Source organism: Halichoerus grypus, chromosome 1 (genome assembly GCF_964656455.1).
Source record: "Halichoerus grypus chromosome 1, mHalGry1.hap1.1, whole genome shotgun sequence".
In the NCBI taxonomy this organism is placed as follows: Eukaryota; Metazoa; Chordata; class Mammalia; order Carnivora; family Phocidae; genus Halichoerus; species Halichoerus grypus.
In genome coordinates this window covers 138,078,526-138,098,517 of record NC_135712.1, presented here as the reverse complement: position 1 = coordinate 138,098,517, position 19,992 = coordinate 138,078,526, and the positions used below count along the sequence as shown (strand labels likewise).

Here is a 19,992-nt window from a genome sequence, read left to right as displayed (position 1 = left end):
ATGGAGCTCTTATGAGGGATTGATTGAGATTATCCATATACTTCCCATAATGCTGCCGCATAATAAGCCCTCAGGTGGGTACACACCCATGTGTCTTTTTTTCAAATCACTTGAAAAGAACTTTCCTATCTTTTGCCTCAGAGTGAGTTTTTTTTTTTTAAATGTGAAATCACCACAATAAGCCAACATTCATCACCACACAGTTATAATTTTTTTCTTGTGATGGGGACTTTTATTTATTCTCCTAGCAACTTTTAAATATACAATGCAGTATTGTTAACCATAGTCACCATGCTGTACATTACATTCCCAGGACTTCTTATTTTATAACTGGAAGTTTGTACCTATTGGTCACCTTCAACCATGTTGCTCCCTCTAGCCCCGAATTCAGGGTTTTTGTTTTGTTTTTAGAGTCCACGTATAAGTAAGATCATACAGGATTTGTCTTTCTCTCTTTGACTTATTTCATTTAGCATAATGCTCTCAAGGTTCACTCATGTCTCAAATGGTAAAAAGTTCCTTCTTTTTTTATGATGATATTCCTGTGTGTGTGTGTGTGTGTGTGTATACTACATTTTCTTTACCCGTTTATCACTGGGTACTTAGGTTGCTTGTGTGTCTTGGTTCTTGTAAATAATGCTACAGTGAACATGGGGATGCGTATATCTTTCCAAATAAGTGTTTTTGTTTTCTTTGGATAAATGCCCAGAAATGGAATTGCTGGATCATGTGGTAATTATGTTTATAATTTTTTTGAGGAAACTCCATACTGTTTTCCATAGTGGCTACACCAATTTACATTCCTACCAACAGTGCACGAGGGGTCCCTTTTTTCCACATTCTTGTCAACACTTGTTATTTCTTGTCCTTTTGATAATAGCCATCCTGACAAGTGTGAGGTAGTATCTTATTGTGGTTTTGATTTGCATTTCCCTGATGATTAGTGATGTTTCATGTCTTTTCATGTGCCTGTTGGCCATCTGTATGTCTTCTTTGGAAAAATGTTTATTCAGATCCTCTGCCCGTTTTTTAATCTGATTTTTTCTTGCTATTGAGTTGTTGGAGTTCTTTATATATTTTGGGTATTAACCCCTTATCAGATTTATCATTTGCAAATATTTTCTCCTATTCAGTGGGTGCCTTTTCGTTTTTGTTTGTGGTTTCCTTTGCAGTGCAGAAGCTTTTTAGTGTGATGTAGTCTTATTTATTTTTGCTTTTGTTGCCTTTGCTTTTCGTGTCAGTTTCAAAAAAAAAAAAAAAATCATTGTCAAGACCTACATCAAGGAGCTTCTGTACAAGTCTTTAATTCATTTTGAGTTAATTTTTCTGTATAGGTAAGATAGGGGTCCAATTTCATTGATGCATGTGTCTGTCCAGTTGTGGCTGTGCCAGCACCATTTATTTATTGAAGAGACTGTCGTTTCCCCATTTTATATTATTGGCTCTTTTATCATAAATTAATTGACCACGTATGTGTGGGTTTATTTCTGGGCTCTCTGTTCTGTTCAGTTGGTCTTTTTTATGCCAGTACCGTACTGTTTTGATTACTGTGGCTTTTAATATAGTTTGAAACTGGTGACTGGGATACCTCTAGCTCTTTTCTTTTTCAAGATTGCTTTGGCTATTTAGGGCCTTTGTGGTTCCATACAAATTTTAAGATGGTTTTATTTCTGTGAAAAATGCTGTTGGAATTTTGATAGGGATAAGGACTTTTATTTTTTACTTTTTATTTATTTTTTTAAGACAGAGAGTGAGAGTGGGGAGGGGCAGAGGGAGAAGGAGAGAGAGAATCTTAAGCAGGCTCCATGCTCAGCGCAGAGCCTACTGCTGGGCTCAATCTCATGACCCTGAGATGACGACCTGAGCCAAAATCAAGCATTGGACACTCAACCAACTGAGCCACCCAGGCTCCCCTATAGTAGGGACTTTTAAACAATATTAATTATTCCAGTCCATGGGCATGGAATGTCTGTCCATTATTTCTGTCTTCAGTTTCTTTTCATCAGTGTCTTAGTTTTCAGTGTATGGGTCTTTCACCTCCCTGGTTAAATTTATTCCTAAGTATTCTTTTTGGTTCGGTTGTAAATGGGATTGTTAATTCCTCTTTCTGATAGTTTATTATTGTACAGAAACACAACAGTTATGTGTATTGATTTTGTATTCTGTGACTTTACTGGATTGGTTTGTTTTTAATAGTTTTTTGTGGAGTCCTTAGGTTTTTATTTTACATGTCATCTGCAAATAATGACAATTTTATTTCTTACTTTCCAATTTGGATGCCTTTTAGAGAAAGTGTACTTTTTATTTTCACAGTGGACATTTAAACATTCCTTATGATCTTAAGTATCCCTCACCTTCCGTCTCTTTCCTTGTCCCTTGGTGTGGGAGGGCATTTCTTGAAGAGCATAGACGGAAGACAAAGTGTTGGTTTTGTTTTCATTAATGGTGGATAGATAGCCTGGCTCTCTCTATTGTTACATGGGTGAAATATGAGTGAAAGGAACATCAAAGCATGGCTGACTTGAGGGAGTTTCAGAAGGGGAGGAGATGAAACAAAAGGGTAATGTGAAGTCTGAGGGGGTCGTTTATAGAAGATAGGAGAAGAGGCTTGTTGCCAAGGTTTTGCTAGTGCCACTCTTGTTGGCTTGGTGATGGTGAGATTTCTGTGCCGATTATGTGAATGAGTGGCTCAGTTCCTTTTTAGCACCAACTGGCAAACCATCTCCTTTCCCCTCTTTGGCAGCAATTCATTCTCTCACAGAAAAACAGGAACTGGGTGATTGCCCCAAATTGCTATATCTCACGTGACAATTCTGCATGGAAGAATCTTTTTTTTCTTTTCTTGACAGGATGGTCTTGGTACATATTCAGTCTGAAATAAAAAATTTGTTTTATGGGGCGCCTGGGTGGCTCAGTCATTAAGCGTCTGCCTTCAGCTCAGGTCATGATCCCAGGGTCTGGGGATCGAGCCCCGCATCGGTCTCCCTGCTCAAGCGGGAAGCCTGCTTCTCCCTCTCCCACTCCCCCTGCTGTGTTCCCTCTCTCACTGTCTCTCTCTCTGTCAAATAAATAAATAAAATCTTTAAAAAAAATTTTTTTTTTGTTTTATTGCAATGTTTTTCTGGTGGTTGAGAAGTACTCTTTTTTTTTGAGAAGTATTCTTGATAAAGGTTGAGTTTTGGATAAAAGTATTAGATCTATATTCTTTCACTAGGAGTTAGCAATATTAGAAAAGTGCTTAAAATAGATTAATATTTTAATATGGATTTTATGTATTATTTTGATGTTTTTGTTATAATTAAGAAATTCCCAACAATGCATTGTTTAATTTGGCAGCCAGCTTTTGAACTTCAGAAAAAGTCAGTTATGGATGGCATCAGATGTGTAAACCACAAAGAATAGAATTAAAATGTTTTTAGATTTGTGGAGGATATTTTCATATGGGGTTATTTTACATTTTTATTGTCTTTAGTTTTATATGGGAATGAAAATGTTGCTCTGATTTCTTATATTCTAATGTTATTAGATGCTGGAATTATTTATTACTATAAATAGCTTGGTGTTTTGTCCACACAAATTTAGGCAGTAAAATAAATTACAAAAAACCTAAATTGTAAGTTTTCAGTTTTAGCAAACCTTAAAATTTATTTAGAATGATTTTGGTAATTGATTATTTTTAAGGGTGTATTGTGAATTTTTATTTAATGTGGACTACTTAAGTCAATCACTGTAGTACAAGATATTTTACTACTATGAACATAATAAGAATAAGAAAAGGTTAAATCATTATTTTGAATCAAAAGACCTCTTCTTTTCAGTGTTTAAAATGAGCATAATTCAAAAACTTAAAAAGCATTAAAAAAATTAGTGAAACAAGGACTTGAAAAACAAAAAAACTAATACAACAGCAACAGCAACAAAAACAAATTTAAAAATCAAACCTCTGTGCCAACATATACTTGTCTCAATTAAACATGAGGATGAGGAGATTATTACAATTCAAGAAGAATTTTTCAACTTCTCAAATAGAGCTAATAACGGTGGGAAAACTGGTGGATTTACAAGTAAACCAAATAAATTGTTAATGAAAACCTGAATGTACTGACATTTATGTGGAAAGTTTAGCTCCCCCACCCTCAAAATGAGCATAATTCTTTTAGCCTACAGATACCAGATATATATCAGTCTCCTTTATCATTTGTGTGATTGAGAGTACTTTTGTAAATGTGTAGATAGGAGTTTGCTGATCTGTTTGTGTTCAAGCTAATTTCATGATCTCTCTTCTGAATATTATTAGTAACAGTGTTAAAACTGAAGAACTACTCCAGGTGATCTTTCTTTCCTTTTTCTTTTCTGATCTTTCTTTCCTTTTTCTTTTCTAATCTTTCTTTTCTCTTCTTTTTTTTTCTTCTTTCCTAGAGATAGTGACAATAAGAGCTGTAGGGAAGATGATCAATAGATTTTTCTCATTTTACTTAGTTCTCAGTCCCAAGGTGTTTGTATTTATACTTATCCTAGGGATGGGGCCATCCCATTGAGGGGGTGGTGTAATTGCTGTCTGTCCCCTCATCCCCAGAGTTTGATTTTTAGTGGCCTGGACATTATTCAGGGGGCAACTTTCTGCTAATAAAGACAAGCTAAAAGATACCATTTTAGGTTTCTGTGAGAAAAACTTACAGACCTCTTAGGAGAGAACCTCCTCTTTCTGTTTGCTTCTAGTGAGCCAGTGAGCAGTGCAAACTACCATTTGTTGAGAATGGGAAAGTAAAAGACAAATTTGACTGCAATGTTAATTTCTGTTTTCTACTCTGCCAAACTTGCCAGTCTTGTTTATTTTGGTTTCACTTACCTTTTTGCCTAAATTCTAGTGAGAAAGTTGGGACTGCAGAAGTAATAGGTATTAACAGTGCCACTAGAAAAAAGAAACCTTCAGTTTTATTCTAGTGTAATTATGTTTTCACATACATGCGCTAATAAGCTTTTAAAGTACTTCTATATGTGTTTGTTGTAGAAAATTGGAAAATGTGTATCAGAAAAAATAAAAATAACTTATATTTCTACTTCTTACAGATAATTTTGATATTCTGTTGGGTATATTTTATATTTTTTCCTATGTGTATATATTATATAGATTTTTTCTGATGAAAATGGGCTCATTTTTTATATAGGCTTGTAATTTTGGTCACTAAACAGTTAAGTTTTAATAAGCTACTAATTTAAAAATACTTGATTACATAATATCTTTACATAAAAGATATAGCAATAGAAGTTTATATAGTCAACACAAATAATTTTTGGTAAACGTAACTAAAAATATTTATTCAACGAAATATCCAGGTTTAAAGGTTTATATGCAAGTTTTAGAAATTATTTAATATAAACCAGAGTTGAAATATTGACAAAGATCTCAAAACATCTTTTATTATGATATTCTATAAATAATATGTTCCTTAATGCTTTTCATTACTTTAAATAAAATGGTTCCTTTTTTTCTTTCCTTAACATGTGTCATATATTTAGGAAAAAACATTTTGACATAAAATACTTTAAGTATATTGTCCAACTTATTTTTAATATTTATATAATATTCCTAGAGAACATTACAAATAGTAATCTTGTCTGACAAAGCCAACTACATCTCACTTGTTCTCTGATTTTTGAGACATTACCCTAGCAAGAATGACAACTTTTGAACTTGATAGGGATGTGTTAGGTGCAAGCCAAGCATTCCTTATTCTCAAGTATCCATTTGGGAGGAAGAAGTGATTGGTAGTGAGGGAATATGGGAGAAGTTGTAAATTCTTGAAAAAGGAGTGATAAAGGACTTTATCCTTATTTTCCCTACTTGTTCTCCTTTTAGTTAAGTGTAATTCATCAGGGCCAAACACAGAAGCCCCAATTAGGTAAACGTGAGTCTTTGATTAAGTCTAATCTTGAAGATGTTTTCTTTGTTGTGGGATTTGGAGTAGTAGCCTGGGATCAGAAAGCTTTTACTTGCATGGTTATTAAAAGTTCCTGACCTTTATGCCAATGATTGCAAGCAGTTCTAAGTTAATGGTAAGAAGTTACCTCCCTTTGATTCCATAGCATTTATTGTCTTTAAACACTGCTAAGAGTGTGATCTTAGTCCTTACTATTCTGATGACCCATTATACAAAATCAGTTGTGCTTTTACTTTTGGATTTGTTTCTATGAATTAATTAGCTGTCTCATGAAAAGCAAGGAACAGGATTAGAAATTTGGAAACTGGTATTTTTAAAATGTATATTTCTGGCTAGTTCATCATCTAACTCTTGACAGTAATAGACTATGAAGATTTTATGAAACACTTACTTTCCTTTGTCCAAAGCTATTTTTAATTGACTCAGAGCAGTGTTAATGGGTAACCTTATAAATGAAAGAATGTATAAGAATATAGTTTAAAATATAGAAAATGAGTTGTTTATAATACTTTTTTTTTGCAATATTAAGTCTCTTTAATTTTATTTAAAATTTATGGTACTGGAAGATTATAATTATTTGAATTTCCATAGTGTTTGTACATTACAGTTCTTGTCCTGGTTTAGACTGCTCGAGGTTATGTATTTGGTTTTTTTTTTTTTTTTAAGATTTTATTTATTCGAGAGGGAGAGAGAGAGAGAGAGAGCACGAGACGGGGGGAGGGTCAGAGGGAGAAGCAGACTCCCTGCTGAGCAGGGAGCCCCCATGCAGGACTTGAACCTGGGACTCCAGGATAATGACCTGAGCCAAAGGCAGTCGCTTAACCATCTGAGCCACCCAGTCGCCCATGTATTTGATTTTTAAACATTACATGTTTTAAATGTAGACTATGTAATGACTTTTTTTCAAATATTAACTTTAAAGATAATGGTATGGCTATGTGTAGGACCTGAATTAAAGTGGTTTATTGCTTGTTCAAATTCATAAAATCTCTTCTATTGTTTGTCTTCTGACTGCTTCATTTCTGTTTAAGTTCAAAGACTTGTGAAGATATCTCAATTTTCATTGTTTCTAATATGTGAATTATTTTTTGACTGTGAAAAAACATGCCATTATAGCCATTTTAGTGGCATGTCTTATTCGGCAATATTAGGGAATTCTAGAAGGAGAGAGTGTGTTTTCTGCTATTAAGAAGACAGGGACATTAGGGAGGGTATGTGCTATGGTGAGCGCTATGAATTGTGTAAGACTGTTGAATCACAGACCTGTATCTCTGAAACTAATAATACATTATATGTTTAAAAAAAAAAAAAAAAAGATAGTAGGAAGGGAAAAATGAAGTGGGGGAATCGGAGGGGGAGATGAACCATGAGAGACTATGGACTCTGAGAAACAAACTGAGGGTTCTAGAGGGGAGGGGGGTGGGGGATGGGTTAGCCTGGTGATGGGTATTAAAGAGGGCACATACTGAATGGAGCACTGGGTGTTATACGCAAACAATGAATCATGGAACACTACATCAAAAACTAATGATGTAATGTATGATGATTAACATAACATAATAAAAAATAAAAGGAAAAAAAACGACAGGGAAATCTCCAGACCTTGGGAATTCGAGTTTGTGATCCTTATCTACTGTAGGAATGGTTAGAATTAGGATCACCAACCTCTGTTTCCTTGGAACTGGCACAAAAACTAGAATCAGCGGGTGCCTCAGTAATGGGGCACCTAGCACTGATTTATAAGGAATTATTGGAATGACCTATAAAAGTGTGAAATTTGAGATTTCATAAGCCATGCTTAGTGTTTTCAGCCATATCAGTGTATATTAACTACATAGTCACTATTTTGTGTAGGTTACTTTTGCCCACCCTTTAAAATAATCTTCAGTGGCTTAATGGCAGGGAACTGATAATGTAGATTTGAAGACTCCTGCAGGTAGCCAGGTTCAGTTATTGTGAACCTATAACCTGGCCAGAACTCGTATTTCTTGGAAAGTTTTGAGGGCTATAAAAATTAACTTGATAACTTACAGAATTGGGAAATGTTTATATTTCTGGATTGAAGAGATGTAGGCATTTCTAGCTATTCTGGTGACTATACCTTAGTCAAAACTGCAGTTTTACACTGTACTATAAAAAGAACTGGACTGTCAGTAAATAGACCTGTGTTCTCTTTAAGACTTAAAAATCAACCTGAGAGATAATTTTGTCATTAAAAAGAAAACCTATGGTATGTGTCCATATACATTTTAGTTTACCCCTTGGTAGGTTATTTAAATTTGATTTTTTGGTTAATTTTAGACTCTTTTTGATCAGAACAATGCTGCAAAAAAAGAAGAGTCAGAAACTGCAAACAAAAATGATTCTTCAAAGAAGTTGTCTGTTGAGAGAGTATATCAGAAAAAGACACAACTTGAACATATTCTCCTTCGTCCTGATACATATATTGGGTCAGTGGAACCATTGACACAGGTAATTATTTGTTAAATTTTGAGATTAGGAGATGTGTATCTATATGTACTTTTTAGTAAATTTTTTGTGATTGTATACTTTGTAAGTACATTATTTCATGTCTGTGCTCATAGAGTAGAGCGAGAGATGTAAGAGAGGTAGAAATGTCTTCATTTTCTGCTAAAGATAAAAAAACTAGGAGATATAAACTATCAGAGGTAAGAAGTATAGAGTAAAATGGTAGTGTGTGAACTTTTTAAAAGTCCTTACATTTATGCGTGGTTTGCTTCAAATTCTAGAACGTGTACATATACACTAATGACTAATGCTTACTATGGACTTGGCTTGCACATATTATCTTGTCTGATTCTAACAATTTTAGAAAGTAGGTACTGTTATCCCCATTTTATAGATGAGGAAACTGAAGTGTTTTTTTTTTTAAGATTTTATTTATTTATTTGACAGAGACACAGTGAGAGAAGGAATACAAGCGGGGGGAGTGAGAGAGGGAGAAGCAGGCTTCCCGCTGAGCAGGGAGCCGGCTCCATCCCAGGATTCTGGGATCAGGACCTAAGCCAAGGCAGATGCTTAAGGACTGAGCCTCTGAGTCACCCAGGCACCCCTGAAGTTTAAATAAATTTAAATAACTTGTTCAGATCCCTCAACTAGTAAGAGCTGGGTTTAAAGCTAGATCTCTGGCTCCAAAGTCATGCTGTGTTCATATTATTTTACTCTGTGCTCCTTATAGAAAAATATAAAACATGAAGTAAAAGTGTAAAGTTAATATAAGATTTTTTCTGTTTTATTTAAATATCATTTCTAACAATTCTTGGTGCCTTATATTAATAAGCTGACTTTATAAATAAGAATACAGACTCAATACAAAATGAATAAGATCTCAATTTTGAAGTTATTTAAATTGAATATGCATATACTGAAGTTGAGTGTAACTGAAGTAGTATATGTTTTTCTACTTTGAAGATCTAAGTATTTACAGGGGAAATGACAGAGGTGGGTTTATACTATGTAAAACTGATGTTAAATGCTTTTTTTACCCCATAAGTCCTTTTCAATTTTTCTTACAATGCAGCTAATGTGGGTGTATGATGAAGATGTAGGAATGAATTGCAGAGAGGTTACCTTTGTGCCAGGTTTATACAAGATCTTTGATGAAATTTTGGGTGAGTATTTGCCTAAGATTTAACTCCTCTGTGTCCTTTGGTGTGTGTGTGTGTGTGTGTGTGTGTGTATGTGTGTATATAAAGCCAGACTTACTGTATAAATTTTAAAGGCATATCTCTGGCTTCTATGCTGAATATAAATGTTCTTCAGAAAATTTTGTACTCACTGTAATATTTTCATATCTGTGCACATCATGTCTTTGCGTTTATCTGTAAAGTGAATGTGTTATTTGATCAGTAATCCACAGTTGGTTTATAATCTTGTAAGTGTAGTCATCTGAAGATTGCATTCATACCAGTCACCTGAGGGGCATGTTAAAAATAGAGATTACAGGGCCTGATCCTTGCAGATTTGGTGAGTTTGCTATGAGACATGTAAAATTGGGGTTTTCACCAACAAATCAGGAATTTCTATTGGGCAGCCAAGTTTAACAACCATTGCTCTGAATGATCTCTTTTTTTCCAAAGCACATGATAAATGAAATCACAATGAAGTGTGGATGCTTAATTGATTCCTAGGGAATGCTTGCATTTTGGAAATATTTTTAGCCAAGCACTTTCTGGAGACTCTGGGCTCTGCCACCTTATCAGTGCCACTTGAAGTTTCCTAGACAGCTGGGTTGCGTGGGTCTCTCTGAGCTTGTTCTGGTCCTTCTTTGGGGAAAGGATAGGGGAATAAAACTGGTTTCTTGTATTTTATACTTTTCACTCTTGCTTCCCAGCTATCCACTCGATTTTACTTTTATGTTACATAGTGTTTATCAGGAACATATTTTTTCTATGATTGAAGTTGAATTTGACAGCTAGCTTGTGTTAAAATTTGTGTAGTCATGTGTCTAACCACAGCAGTGGTTAACGTATGCAAATATATTATCAATTAAAGTGCATAGGATTTAGAATTTTGATTTCTAAGGATGCTGAAGACTTTGTCTTTGTAATTTAAAAATAACTGATTTTAGCTCAACCTGTCTATAAAACCACAAGTTTTTTGAAGATCAGGAGAAAGTAGTTGTTTCCAAGATAAAATATAATTAAACTCAATTTTTTTCTTTTAGATCTAACCTGGATTAGGGCGTTGTAACCTGCAGATGTTTGTTTTTATTTTTATATATCACAAAATCTGCCCTTCCCCTCCCCCCATTTTGTAGTAAAAGACATAACAGTAATTTAGTGTGATATAAAATTTAAGAATATTATTTAGAAAATAAAGTTTTTATTAGAAGTTAGTATCAATAATTTCAATAACTATTACCATATATAAATGTTTATATTAAGTAGGGATATACATGCAGTTGTCATATATTTGTTTATATAACTTTATTTTATTACTCATCAAAATATTTAATTTGTAGTTAATGCAGCTGACAATAAACAGAGGGATAAGAATATGACCTGTATTAAAGTTTCTATTGATCCGTAAGTATATTTCAAGTTTAACTTTTTTATGCGAAGTCGTTTTATTCTGATAGTCCCCAAATACTCCTCAAATGAATACTGTATACAATTAGTACTCCTAAAGTTTCCCTGTTGCTTGAGATCTTGTTATTTTTGCCTCTTTTAGCCAGAATATACTATACTTTTATAGTTTCCTCTGTCATTCATGATCTTTTACTCCAAAGTACTTCCTTATGGGAACACTTGGAAACCCATTTTTCTCCCTCTTTGATGCTGTGGATATTGTTGAAGGTGATTACAGTAGTCACTCAATCTTTCCTTCTTGCCTTTGCTTTGAGAGTCAAGGTTAAGTGCTATTGCTAGTACTAGTCCCAGTTATATTATGGATTAAATTTATTTGTTAAGACCAATATTTGGGCTTTTCCATTATTTATAACATCATTTGTAAATTAGGAACTGCTGATATTATAAAATATATACCAGGCATTCAGCTAATTAGATCTCACTATGGTGATTTGTTTTGGAGAACTGAAGGGGAGTGAAAATAATACCATTTTAACTTAGAAATATTACTGTTACATTGACCCTGTTTTCAATAGCATGCCTTTTGTAAAATATTGCATTACATTTACATTTATAATTTTATTAGTAATTTAGAATGATGTTAAGAATTTTCTCTAACATGAAAATTTAACCAATTCAGGTATAGTCTTATTGTCACTAATCTAATTTTAGATGGTATGGTTAAGATTAATGTATATTTATATATGAAAATATAACTTACATTTGGTTATACCATGAAGATAGCTGTGTATTAAAATATTACCACATAACTACTACATAACTATGAAGTTCCAGATTTTCTTTTTCTTTCATTTTTTTTCCCCCATTTGGATCCTTTCTAGAATGAATACATTCTTGAGGATTTATGTGGTTAGATGCACAGGACATTTATAAATTGTAATTTATGCAGAAGTTTAAAATAGTTTTAAGGAAATTTTAGCTTCAAGATTCCCTTTCTTCTGTATTTAGAAAATTGTCAGTTAAAAACAATATCATTTATTATGCTTTAGGAGAGCTAGCTAGTGAATAGTAATAGATGTTGAATGTTAGATATCTTTAAGCTTTTTAAAATTCAGAATGGAAAGACTGAAAACTAAGGAAGAAGGGGCTCTCTCTTAAATACATTCTTGATGAACATGGTTACAGTTACAGTTGGTTCTTTTTATCTTAATTATTTTGGCCACATTAATCCAACAACATGGACTTAAACAGCTTACGTAGAATCCCGTCATAACAAAGTGATCAAGAAGTGAGCTATAAAACAACTCTGTAGACTGAATAGTGGCTCTTGGTGGCGTGCTTTACCTTTAAATTTATTACAGATTCTGGACAGAGTAATTCTATGTAACTAATGCCTTTAGTGATTTCTTTCTCCCTTTTCAGTCAACAGTGTTTTTGTTGTGACATAGATTATAACTAAATTTATTTGGTTCTTAATGACAATCAGACACCAGTTTTTCTAATTTATCTCTATGTTATTTTAATTAGTTCTGCTAGAAAGTTCTTTTATTTCAACATGACAAAAATTCATAGCTACTTCCACGGAAGAAGGTGTGAATTTTATTTTTTTGTTTATAAATCATTGGTGAGAGACTATTGAATCTTTCTCCTGCTTTTAATTGAAATATATAGTATATATTTTAATATATGTTTAAATATTAAAATATATATTTACAGTTGGCAATAGACAAGCATTTTGGGAGATGTTGCTGATCCTTATATTTTGTTATTTATTTATATTGTGTTTCTGAATTTTAACCATAACATTTTGTCTTTTGTGAATTTCCTCCCATAAGCTCATTCCTTATTTTTTCTTTTACTATGTATTAACACAGAATTAATGCTGTTTTTATAAAAATGAATTTCATTTCAGAGACAATTTTAGATTTCTTATTTAAGAAGTTATTTAAAAGCAGAATTGAAATGGGAAAACATGCTATTCTGTAGTTTATTTCGTTGACCCAGTTTTTTTTTGCTGTCCATTTTTGATATCCTCTGTTTCATTCTTTTTAACATTTTGTATAGCAGATTTAAAATTTTTCTTTGTGCATGTGTGTACCTGAACTCTGTGTAAAGGACAGGTTAAATTTTGATAGTTAATGGGTTAAGTGTGGAGGCTATACAGCACAGCTTACCTCTTACTCTGTCAATAGTACTCTGTAATATGGGGATAAAATTTAAATAACAACCATGGTTGTAAAAGACATAAGAATACATTAGCAAGGGGTACCATGCAGAATTTGGACAGCTCTTTTAGAAAATTAGAGAAATTGAAGCACCTTTTTACAAAGGAGCTTAAAACTCTGTACGATTGTTAGTATTTGCTGGTGTCTATCTGATTAAAAACAAATGTGGAAAGCACATTAACCAGAGTTCTAACAGTCCTTCTAGTTTAACTATTCTTGTTTATTTAAGGTTAAAAATCTTAAATCTGTAGCTTTAAAAAAACAGTACACACTCATATTGAAATATGTATACAGATACATTTTTATTTTTTTAAAAGGTAGGATTATATACTTTTTCTATTTTTATTTGACATGTGGACAGCCTTTGTTATTAACTTATATAGATTTACTTAAATCTTTTTTTAACCTATTACTAATTATTTTATTATGTCAGTATATCATAATTTAACCTCTTAACAGTTAATGAATATTAGATATTTAGATTATTTCCCAGGTTTCTTTTTTAGCTTTAAATATTTCAAAACTTTATTTGTAGCTTATTCAAACACAGTATTCTTTTTCCTAGTATTTCTGTGAAGATTATTGATGGAGCAAAGAATATAGTTATAGAACTCTGAATCATTGTTTAGAGCTTACAGAACTAAATGCCAGATCTGGGAAGAGATTATAGATTGAAATTTTTCAATAGAGGTGACTTGGATAGAAAGTTCAAATTTCATATTCATATAGACTTACTGAATGTAGGAGATGTCAAGCCTTATTTTTTGTAAACTGTGATAAAGATAATGAATTTACAAAATACCTATCTTAATTATAGTACCATATATGATATGCTAAATTGATGAAAACAATTTTAAAGGTTTACTCATGAGTGTATTAGCTTTGTATCATTCTGAGATACTTAAGATCTGTAATTTTCCATTCATTGCCTTTCTTTATTTCCTTCAGAATTCTTCTTTATTAATTTTAAGCCTAACGCTGGGAACTATTTGGAAGTTTAAAAAGTAGTGTAGTATCTGGCCCTTGTTTCTAGGGTCCACTGCCTTTAGGAGGCACAAGTGAAACTATATAGTAGGCCATTTGAAACTGTTACATACTTAAACATTCAGCTGTGTATTCTGTAGAGAGTGTTTACCCACAAGCAAGATAATCTAATCATCTCCTGGGTTACCCAATCAATAATTTAGTTTTTTTTTTTTTTTTTTTTTTTCTGGCTAGTCTTGGTATATAAGGAGGGTTGGGAAACATTGTTAACAGGCTGGGTAAAAGGCTTAATGGAGAACTGAAGTCATAAACTGACTCTCAGGGTAAATTTTGGCTAGACAAAGAGTAAAAAGACATTAAGGCAAGGGAAAGACCACTAAACAAAGAAATGGAAGAACTGGGAATGAACATTCAGGACAAGTAATAAACTGACTTGAAGGAAAAGCAGGATACATGTTGTGAAATAGTGGGAATTAAATTTGGTGATAATTAAGGATCTGGATAATGGGCTGTGAACATGCAGTAGAGGACTTTTAAGCTTGATTTACAGTATTTAGGTGATATCAGTCTAGACTGGTAAATTGGCATTTGGGATAAAGAAAGGACTGAATACTGATAATAAAAGAACCTAAGGACAAACTAGTAAGTCTTGATGACTAAGGACTCTAGAGAATGATCAGGAGATCTGAATAAAAAAATGCTATCAAAATTTGAGCCTTAGGACATTTGAAGAGTTGAACCTGTATTGGACAGTGAGGGAAAGAAAAGTTGGTTTCTGATTAGGGAAAGAAGATGTGCTAAAAGTTATTTGTTAGCTTGCTTGCTTGCTTCCTTCCTCCCTCCCTCCCTCCCTCCCTCTTTCCTTCCTACTTAATTTGATTTAATTAATTGATTTCCCCTTGGGTATATGGTTTTAATTTTGGCTTTTATAACAAATTTTTTAGTTGTGATAACTACTTCTAATACCTCTTCAGAGATTACGGTGTGTATGTGTGAGTGAAACTGTATATCTAAGAATAATTATGAATCAGATTGTCAAATGGTAGCTTTTTAAACCAATTCTTAGTGTTGGTTATGAAGCTGTGTTTCTTTGCAAATTTGGCTTTTAAATGGGTAAAGGCATTATAGTATATACTACTCAGAATGATAGTATATACTACTCAAAATTTTCCATCAGGACTACTGCCTGTGTCAAGTTGCTTTAGCTATAGGAGCCTCTGCTGCATACCATTCAGGGCTTAAATGGATGGTTTTGTGATAGGAAAACCTAAAAAACCTAAAATAGGTAAAATCTAGATATTTTAAAAATATTAAAATTAGTTTATGACAGTGATTGCCATAATGCAAACAACCCAGTAATATTTAGGGTGAGAATGGAGTACATTTCACGTTGTTTGTCCTTTTCCATATGTACTGCAGCAATAGTTAGGGAATGAAAATGGCCATGGCTCCTGGCCCTGCAGAGCTTGTGGTTTACAGGTGGTGTGCTGGTAGAATGGAGCAGGACGATTGTGGCTAATACAGATGAAAAGAAAACAGAATCTGGAGCTGACTTCTGGTAAAAGCTTCACTGCTTTTACTATTTTCTGGGAAGTTGAGAAGAGTTTCTTTTCCTGAGAAATTTTTCAGCATTGCCTGTAGGTCTTAGTGGCCCTAATTTGAGTTATGACTTGGGTAGAAAAGTGTGTCCTCAGCAAGTATTTTCTTGAAAGATGAGTGTCTTCCAATTAGTAATGGCTGGAGTTTTGCTTATAATTACTTAGGTTTGTTCTGGATTACTTTACTTTTTATGGAAATGTTAAGCTCTAAACTCTGCTTGTTTATTTACAGTGAATCAAATATTATAAGCATTTGGAATAATGGGAAAGGCATTCCAGTAGTAGAACACAAAGTAGAGAAAGTTTATGTTCCAGCGTTAATTTTTGGACAGCTTTTAACATCCAGTAACTATGATGATGATGAGAAAAAAGTAACAGGTAAAGTCTAAATAGCTGATCAGAATTTTTATTGAATTTTTTTTATACTTCCAACATAAAATTTAACTATTCCTATGTAAAGTATTATAGAAAAGGAAACCTGTGTAGCTTTATTGTGAGAAAATTCTTTTCAGAATTAGTATCTATAAAAAAACTATCATGTGTAAGTATTATCTTGATTATAGTCTGACAGAGACATTTTAAAAGCTTAATTGATAGTACTTTGCCTTATGCTACAACTCCTAGAACTCTAACCTGGCTAACAGTTTGAGTTTCGAATTAGGGTGCTGATGAAAATCAGATGTATGATTCCTATATATGTGAATTTCTTATTGCATAAAAGAACCATGTCTTTTGGTATCAGTTGAATTACTTCTAAACTGTTTTACAAGGGTCAAGATTGCAAATCTAGGTTTTGTAAATAGAGTTGAAGTGCTTTGATCAAAACCAGTGTTTTCCTACTTATTTCCATTGCTCAAGTGGGTTGATGGTTTTTATTTATTTTTTAAAGCCAGAGCTTTAGGAAGTGATGTAGATTAAATTTTGTAATAGAGAAGTAACTTTGATAGAAAGGTCAGATTTCATACACAGATTTACTTGATTATAGGAGATAGCAAGCTTAATTTTTTTTGAAATTGTGATGAAGTTAATGAATCTACAAAATGTATGTTACTTACATTACTGTATGTGCTAATCTTAATTGTATTTTTCTTTAAATGAAAAAATCTAAATATACTCTGAAATATTCAATTGGTGATTGAATAATGCAGTAAGTGGAACTATTTTGCAACAGACCTGTCCCATGGTAGTTAAGTTAACAAAGTTCCTAAAATCCTTTTCATTAAATCTTTCACGTTTGATTTTTCTTACAGGTGGTCGCAATGGTTATGGTGCAAAACTTTGTAATATTTTCAGTACAAAGTTTACAGTAGAAACTGCTTGCAAAGAATACAAACATAGTTTTAAGCAGGTATGATAGAAAAGTGTCTAATATTTGTGTGTGTGTGTTGTGTTGCTTTGCTAAGATAATAGAACCTTAGGTAAATGGCGATGATGCCTATATCACTTTTTTTTAAAAAGCATTAAGCATGTCAGTAGAGTAAAAAGACTTCAGAATGCCTAGGAGATTTTACATAAATCTTTCTCCTCTTCCTTGAAAATGAAGAGCTTTATTTAGTAGACTTTTCCTTTAACCTAGTTAAGCATTACTGGTAATGTCTTGAACCTTACAGACTAATTGAAATGTATCCACTTAGCATATTTGATAAATTCCTCATTGATTCATCAAGTTCATATTTCAAAATTCTGTCTTATTTTACTCTGGTAGCCCTTTGAAAATAGTTTGAAATTTTACATAAGGTAATTTGGTCAGGGAAAGCATAATATTTATTTATGTAAAATTCTAAATGATTATGTTGAAGAATTTCAAAGTTATTTTACTAATAGTATATAAAGTGCAGTTCATTTTGCTTATTTTCAAATGAGGTTATTATAATAGTGTCCGCCCCCGCCCTGCCCCCTGCTGCCATCTGTGGTTTCACTTTCCATGGTTTTAGTTACCCGTGGGCAACCGCGGTTCAGAAGCAAATGATCCTCCTTCTGACATATCGTTGGAAGGTTAGTAGTAGCCTAATGCTCTGTCACAGTGCCTACATCATTCACCTCACTTCATCTCGTCATGTAGGCATTTTATCATCTCACATCATCCAAGAAGGTTGAGTACAGTACAATAAGGTATTTTGAGAGAGAAAGACCACATTCATATAACTTTTATTAAAGTATAATTGTTCTATTTTATTATTATTAACCTCTTACTGTGCCTAATTTATAAGGTAAGCTTTATCATAGGTGTGTATGGAAAAAACAGTTTATATAGGGTTTGGTACTCTCCATGGTTTCTGGTCTTGGAACATAGATGAGGAGGGACAACTGTAGTAGTTTTTAAATTTTTTTCATCTCTAATATCAGTTTCAAGGATTTGTTTGGTTTGTTGTAAAGCTGGAAATGGATATAGTTGTGGTAAATGAATGTATTTCATGAACTGAGTCTTTATGTATAATAAAATATAGAAGCATTATAGAAATATTTGAGTATTTTTTCTTTTAAAGACATGGATGAATAACATGATGAAGACTTCTGAAGCCAAAATTAAGCATTTTGATGGTGAAGATTACACATGCATAACATTCCAACCAGATCTGTCTAAATTTAAGATGGAAAAGCTTGACAAGGATATTGTGGCCCTCATGACCAGAAGAGCTTATGATTTGGCTGGTTCATGCAAGGGGGTCAAGGTCATGTTTAATGGAAAGAAATTGCCTGTAAGTGTCTTCTAAAATAGTAAATGCTTTGTTATTTTCTGGGCAGCTTACAGTTAAATCTAACTACTTTAAGCAGTCAGTTATCTTTTAGAACAATTAAAAATACAACACAGGATTCTGTTTTACTTTCATTTATTCCATTTCCAGTGCTCCTAATTTCTTGGTATAGATCTAAGTTTCTGATATTAATCATATTTCTTCTGCCCGGAAATCTTTAATTTCTTGTAGGTAGGTCTGGCAATAAATACCCTCAGTCTGAGAGGGTATTTGCCTTTACTTTCAAAAGATACAGAATTTCCCTGGATATAGAATTATGGGTTTACAGTATTTTTCTTTTAATGTCTTCTTGTTTGCATGGTTTCTGCTATAGTTCATATCCTTCTTCCTCTGTTGGTAAGGTGTTTATTTTTCCCTTTGGCTGCTTTGAAGATTTTCTCTTTGTCTTTGCTTTTTTGTTTTGTTTTGTTTTGTTTTGAGTATGGTATGCTTAGGTGTTTATATGTGGGTTTGGCTTTGTTTTTTGATGTTGTATATTTTTTTCATTCTATTTTCTGAGCTTCTTGGATCTGTTTGGTGTCTGTCACTAATTCTGGAAAAATTTTGGCCATTATTTCTCAAATATTTCTTTGCTGATCTTTCCTTCTGGCATTCCAGTTATGCACATGTTATATAGTTTGGTATTGTCCTAAGCTCCTGAATGTTTTGCTCTGCTTTAGTCACTATTTTCTCTTTGTGTTTCAGTTTGTTTAATTTCTCTTTCCCTATTTTTAAGTTCACTAATTTTTTCCTTTAATATGTCATGTCTGTTGATGAGTCTGCGGATGGCATTCTTCATATCTTCTATTGTGCCTTTGATTCCTAGTATTTCCATTTGATTATTTCTTAAAGCTTCCATCTCTCTGCTGAAGTTGTACATTGTGTACCTTTTCCATTAGAGCCTTGAACATAGTAATCATAGTTATTTTAAATGCCTTATATGATAGTTAAAACATCTGTGACATATCTGAGTCTGGTTCTGATGATTGCTTTGTCTTTTCAGTCTGTTTTTTCTTGCCTTTTGGCATGCCTCGTATGCTTTTGTTGACAATCAGCCCCATTGTATAGGATAGTAGATACAGAGTAAATAGGCTTTAGTATCAGGATTTATGTTTAATCTGTACAGGAAATGGCTGTGTTTGCAGTTTATTGTTTTTGTACTTAACTAGCACTGAGGTTTGTTGTTGCTTTTGGCACCAGAAACATAAAATTCTTTTGTTTTTGTCTTTTGTTTTTGGGCCTTGCCTTGGAGCTGCCCCTTAAGGAGGGTCTGTCTCTGCAGCCCAACCTGCTGAAATCCAGTTATTATTGGAGGCCTGTTAACATGGTGGTAGGTTGTAGGATACTTATGTCTGACTGAGTCTCAAAACTTTGGAGTACATTCTGGCCCTGTGTCTCAGGGGTTTGGCCTTCACAAGTGTTTCTACCTCTCTTCTAGAAGTAGAGATTTTTCCTCT

The 19,992-nt window shown here is 33.2% G+C and overlaps 1 protein-coding gene across 3 annotated transcripts in view; it reads left to right on the top strand.

Annotated features, from left to right (window-relative positions):
• Positions 1-19,992, top strand: part of TOP2B (DNA topoisomerase II beta) — a 59,293-nt gene that overhangs the window by 5,854 nt on the left and 33,447 nt on the right. For 2 of the 3 annotated variants that reach the window (XM_078072424.1, XM_078072432.1), the window contains exons 2-7: positions 8,244-8,414; positions 9,484-9,574; positions 10,927-10,990; positions 16,033-16,178; positions 17,051-17,148; positions 18,287-18,499. In XM_078072424.1, the coding sequence (XP_077928550.1) occupies positions 8,244-8,414; positions 9,484-9,574; positions 10,927-10,990; positions 16,033-16,178; positions 17,051-17,148; positions 18,287-18,499 (783 nt within the window). The remainder of the gene's footprint in view (positions 1-8,243; positions 8,415-9,483; positions 9,575-10,926; positions 10,991-16,032; positions 16,179-17,050; positions 17,149-18,286; positions 18,500-19,992) is intronic. The other variant, XM_078072431.1, reaches the window with a different exon arrangement.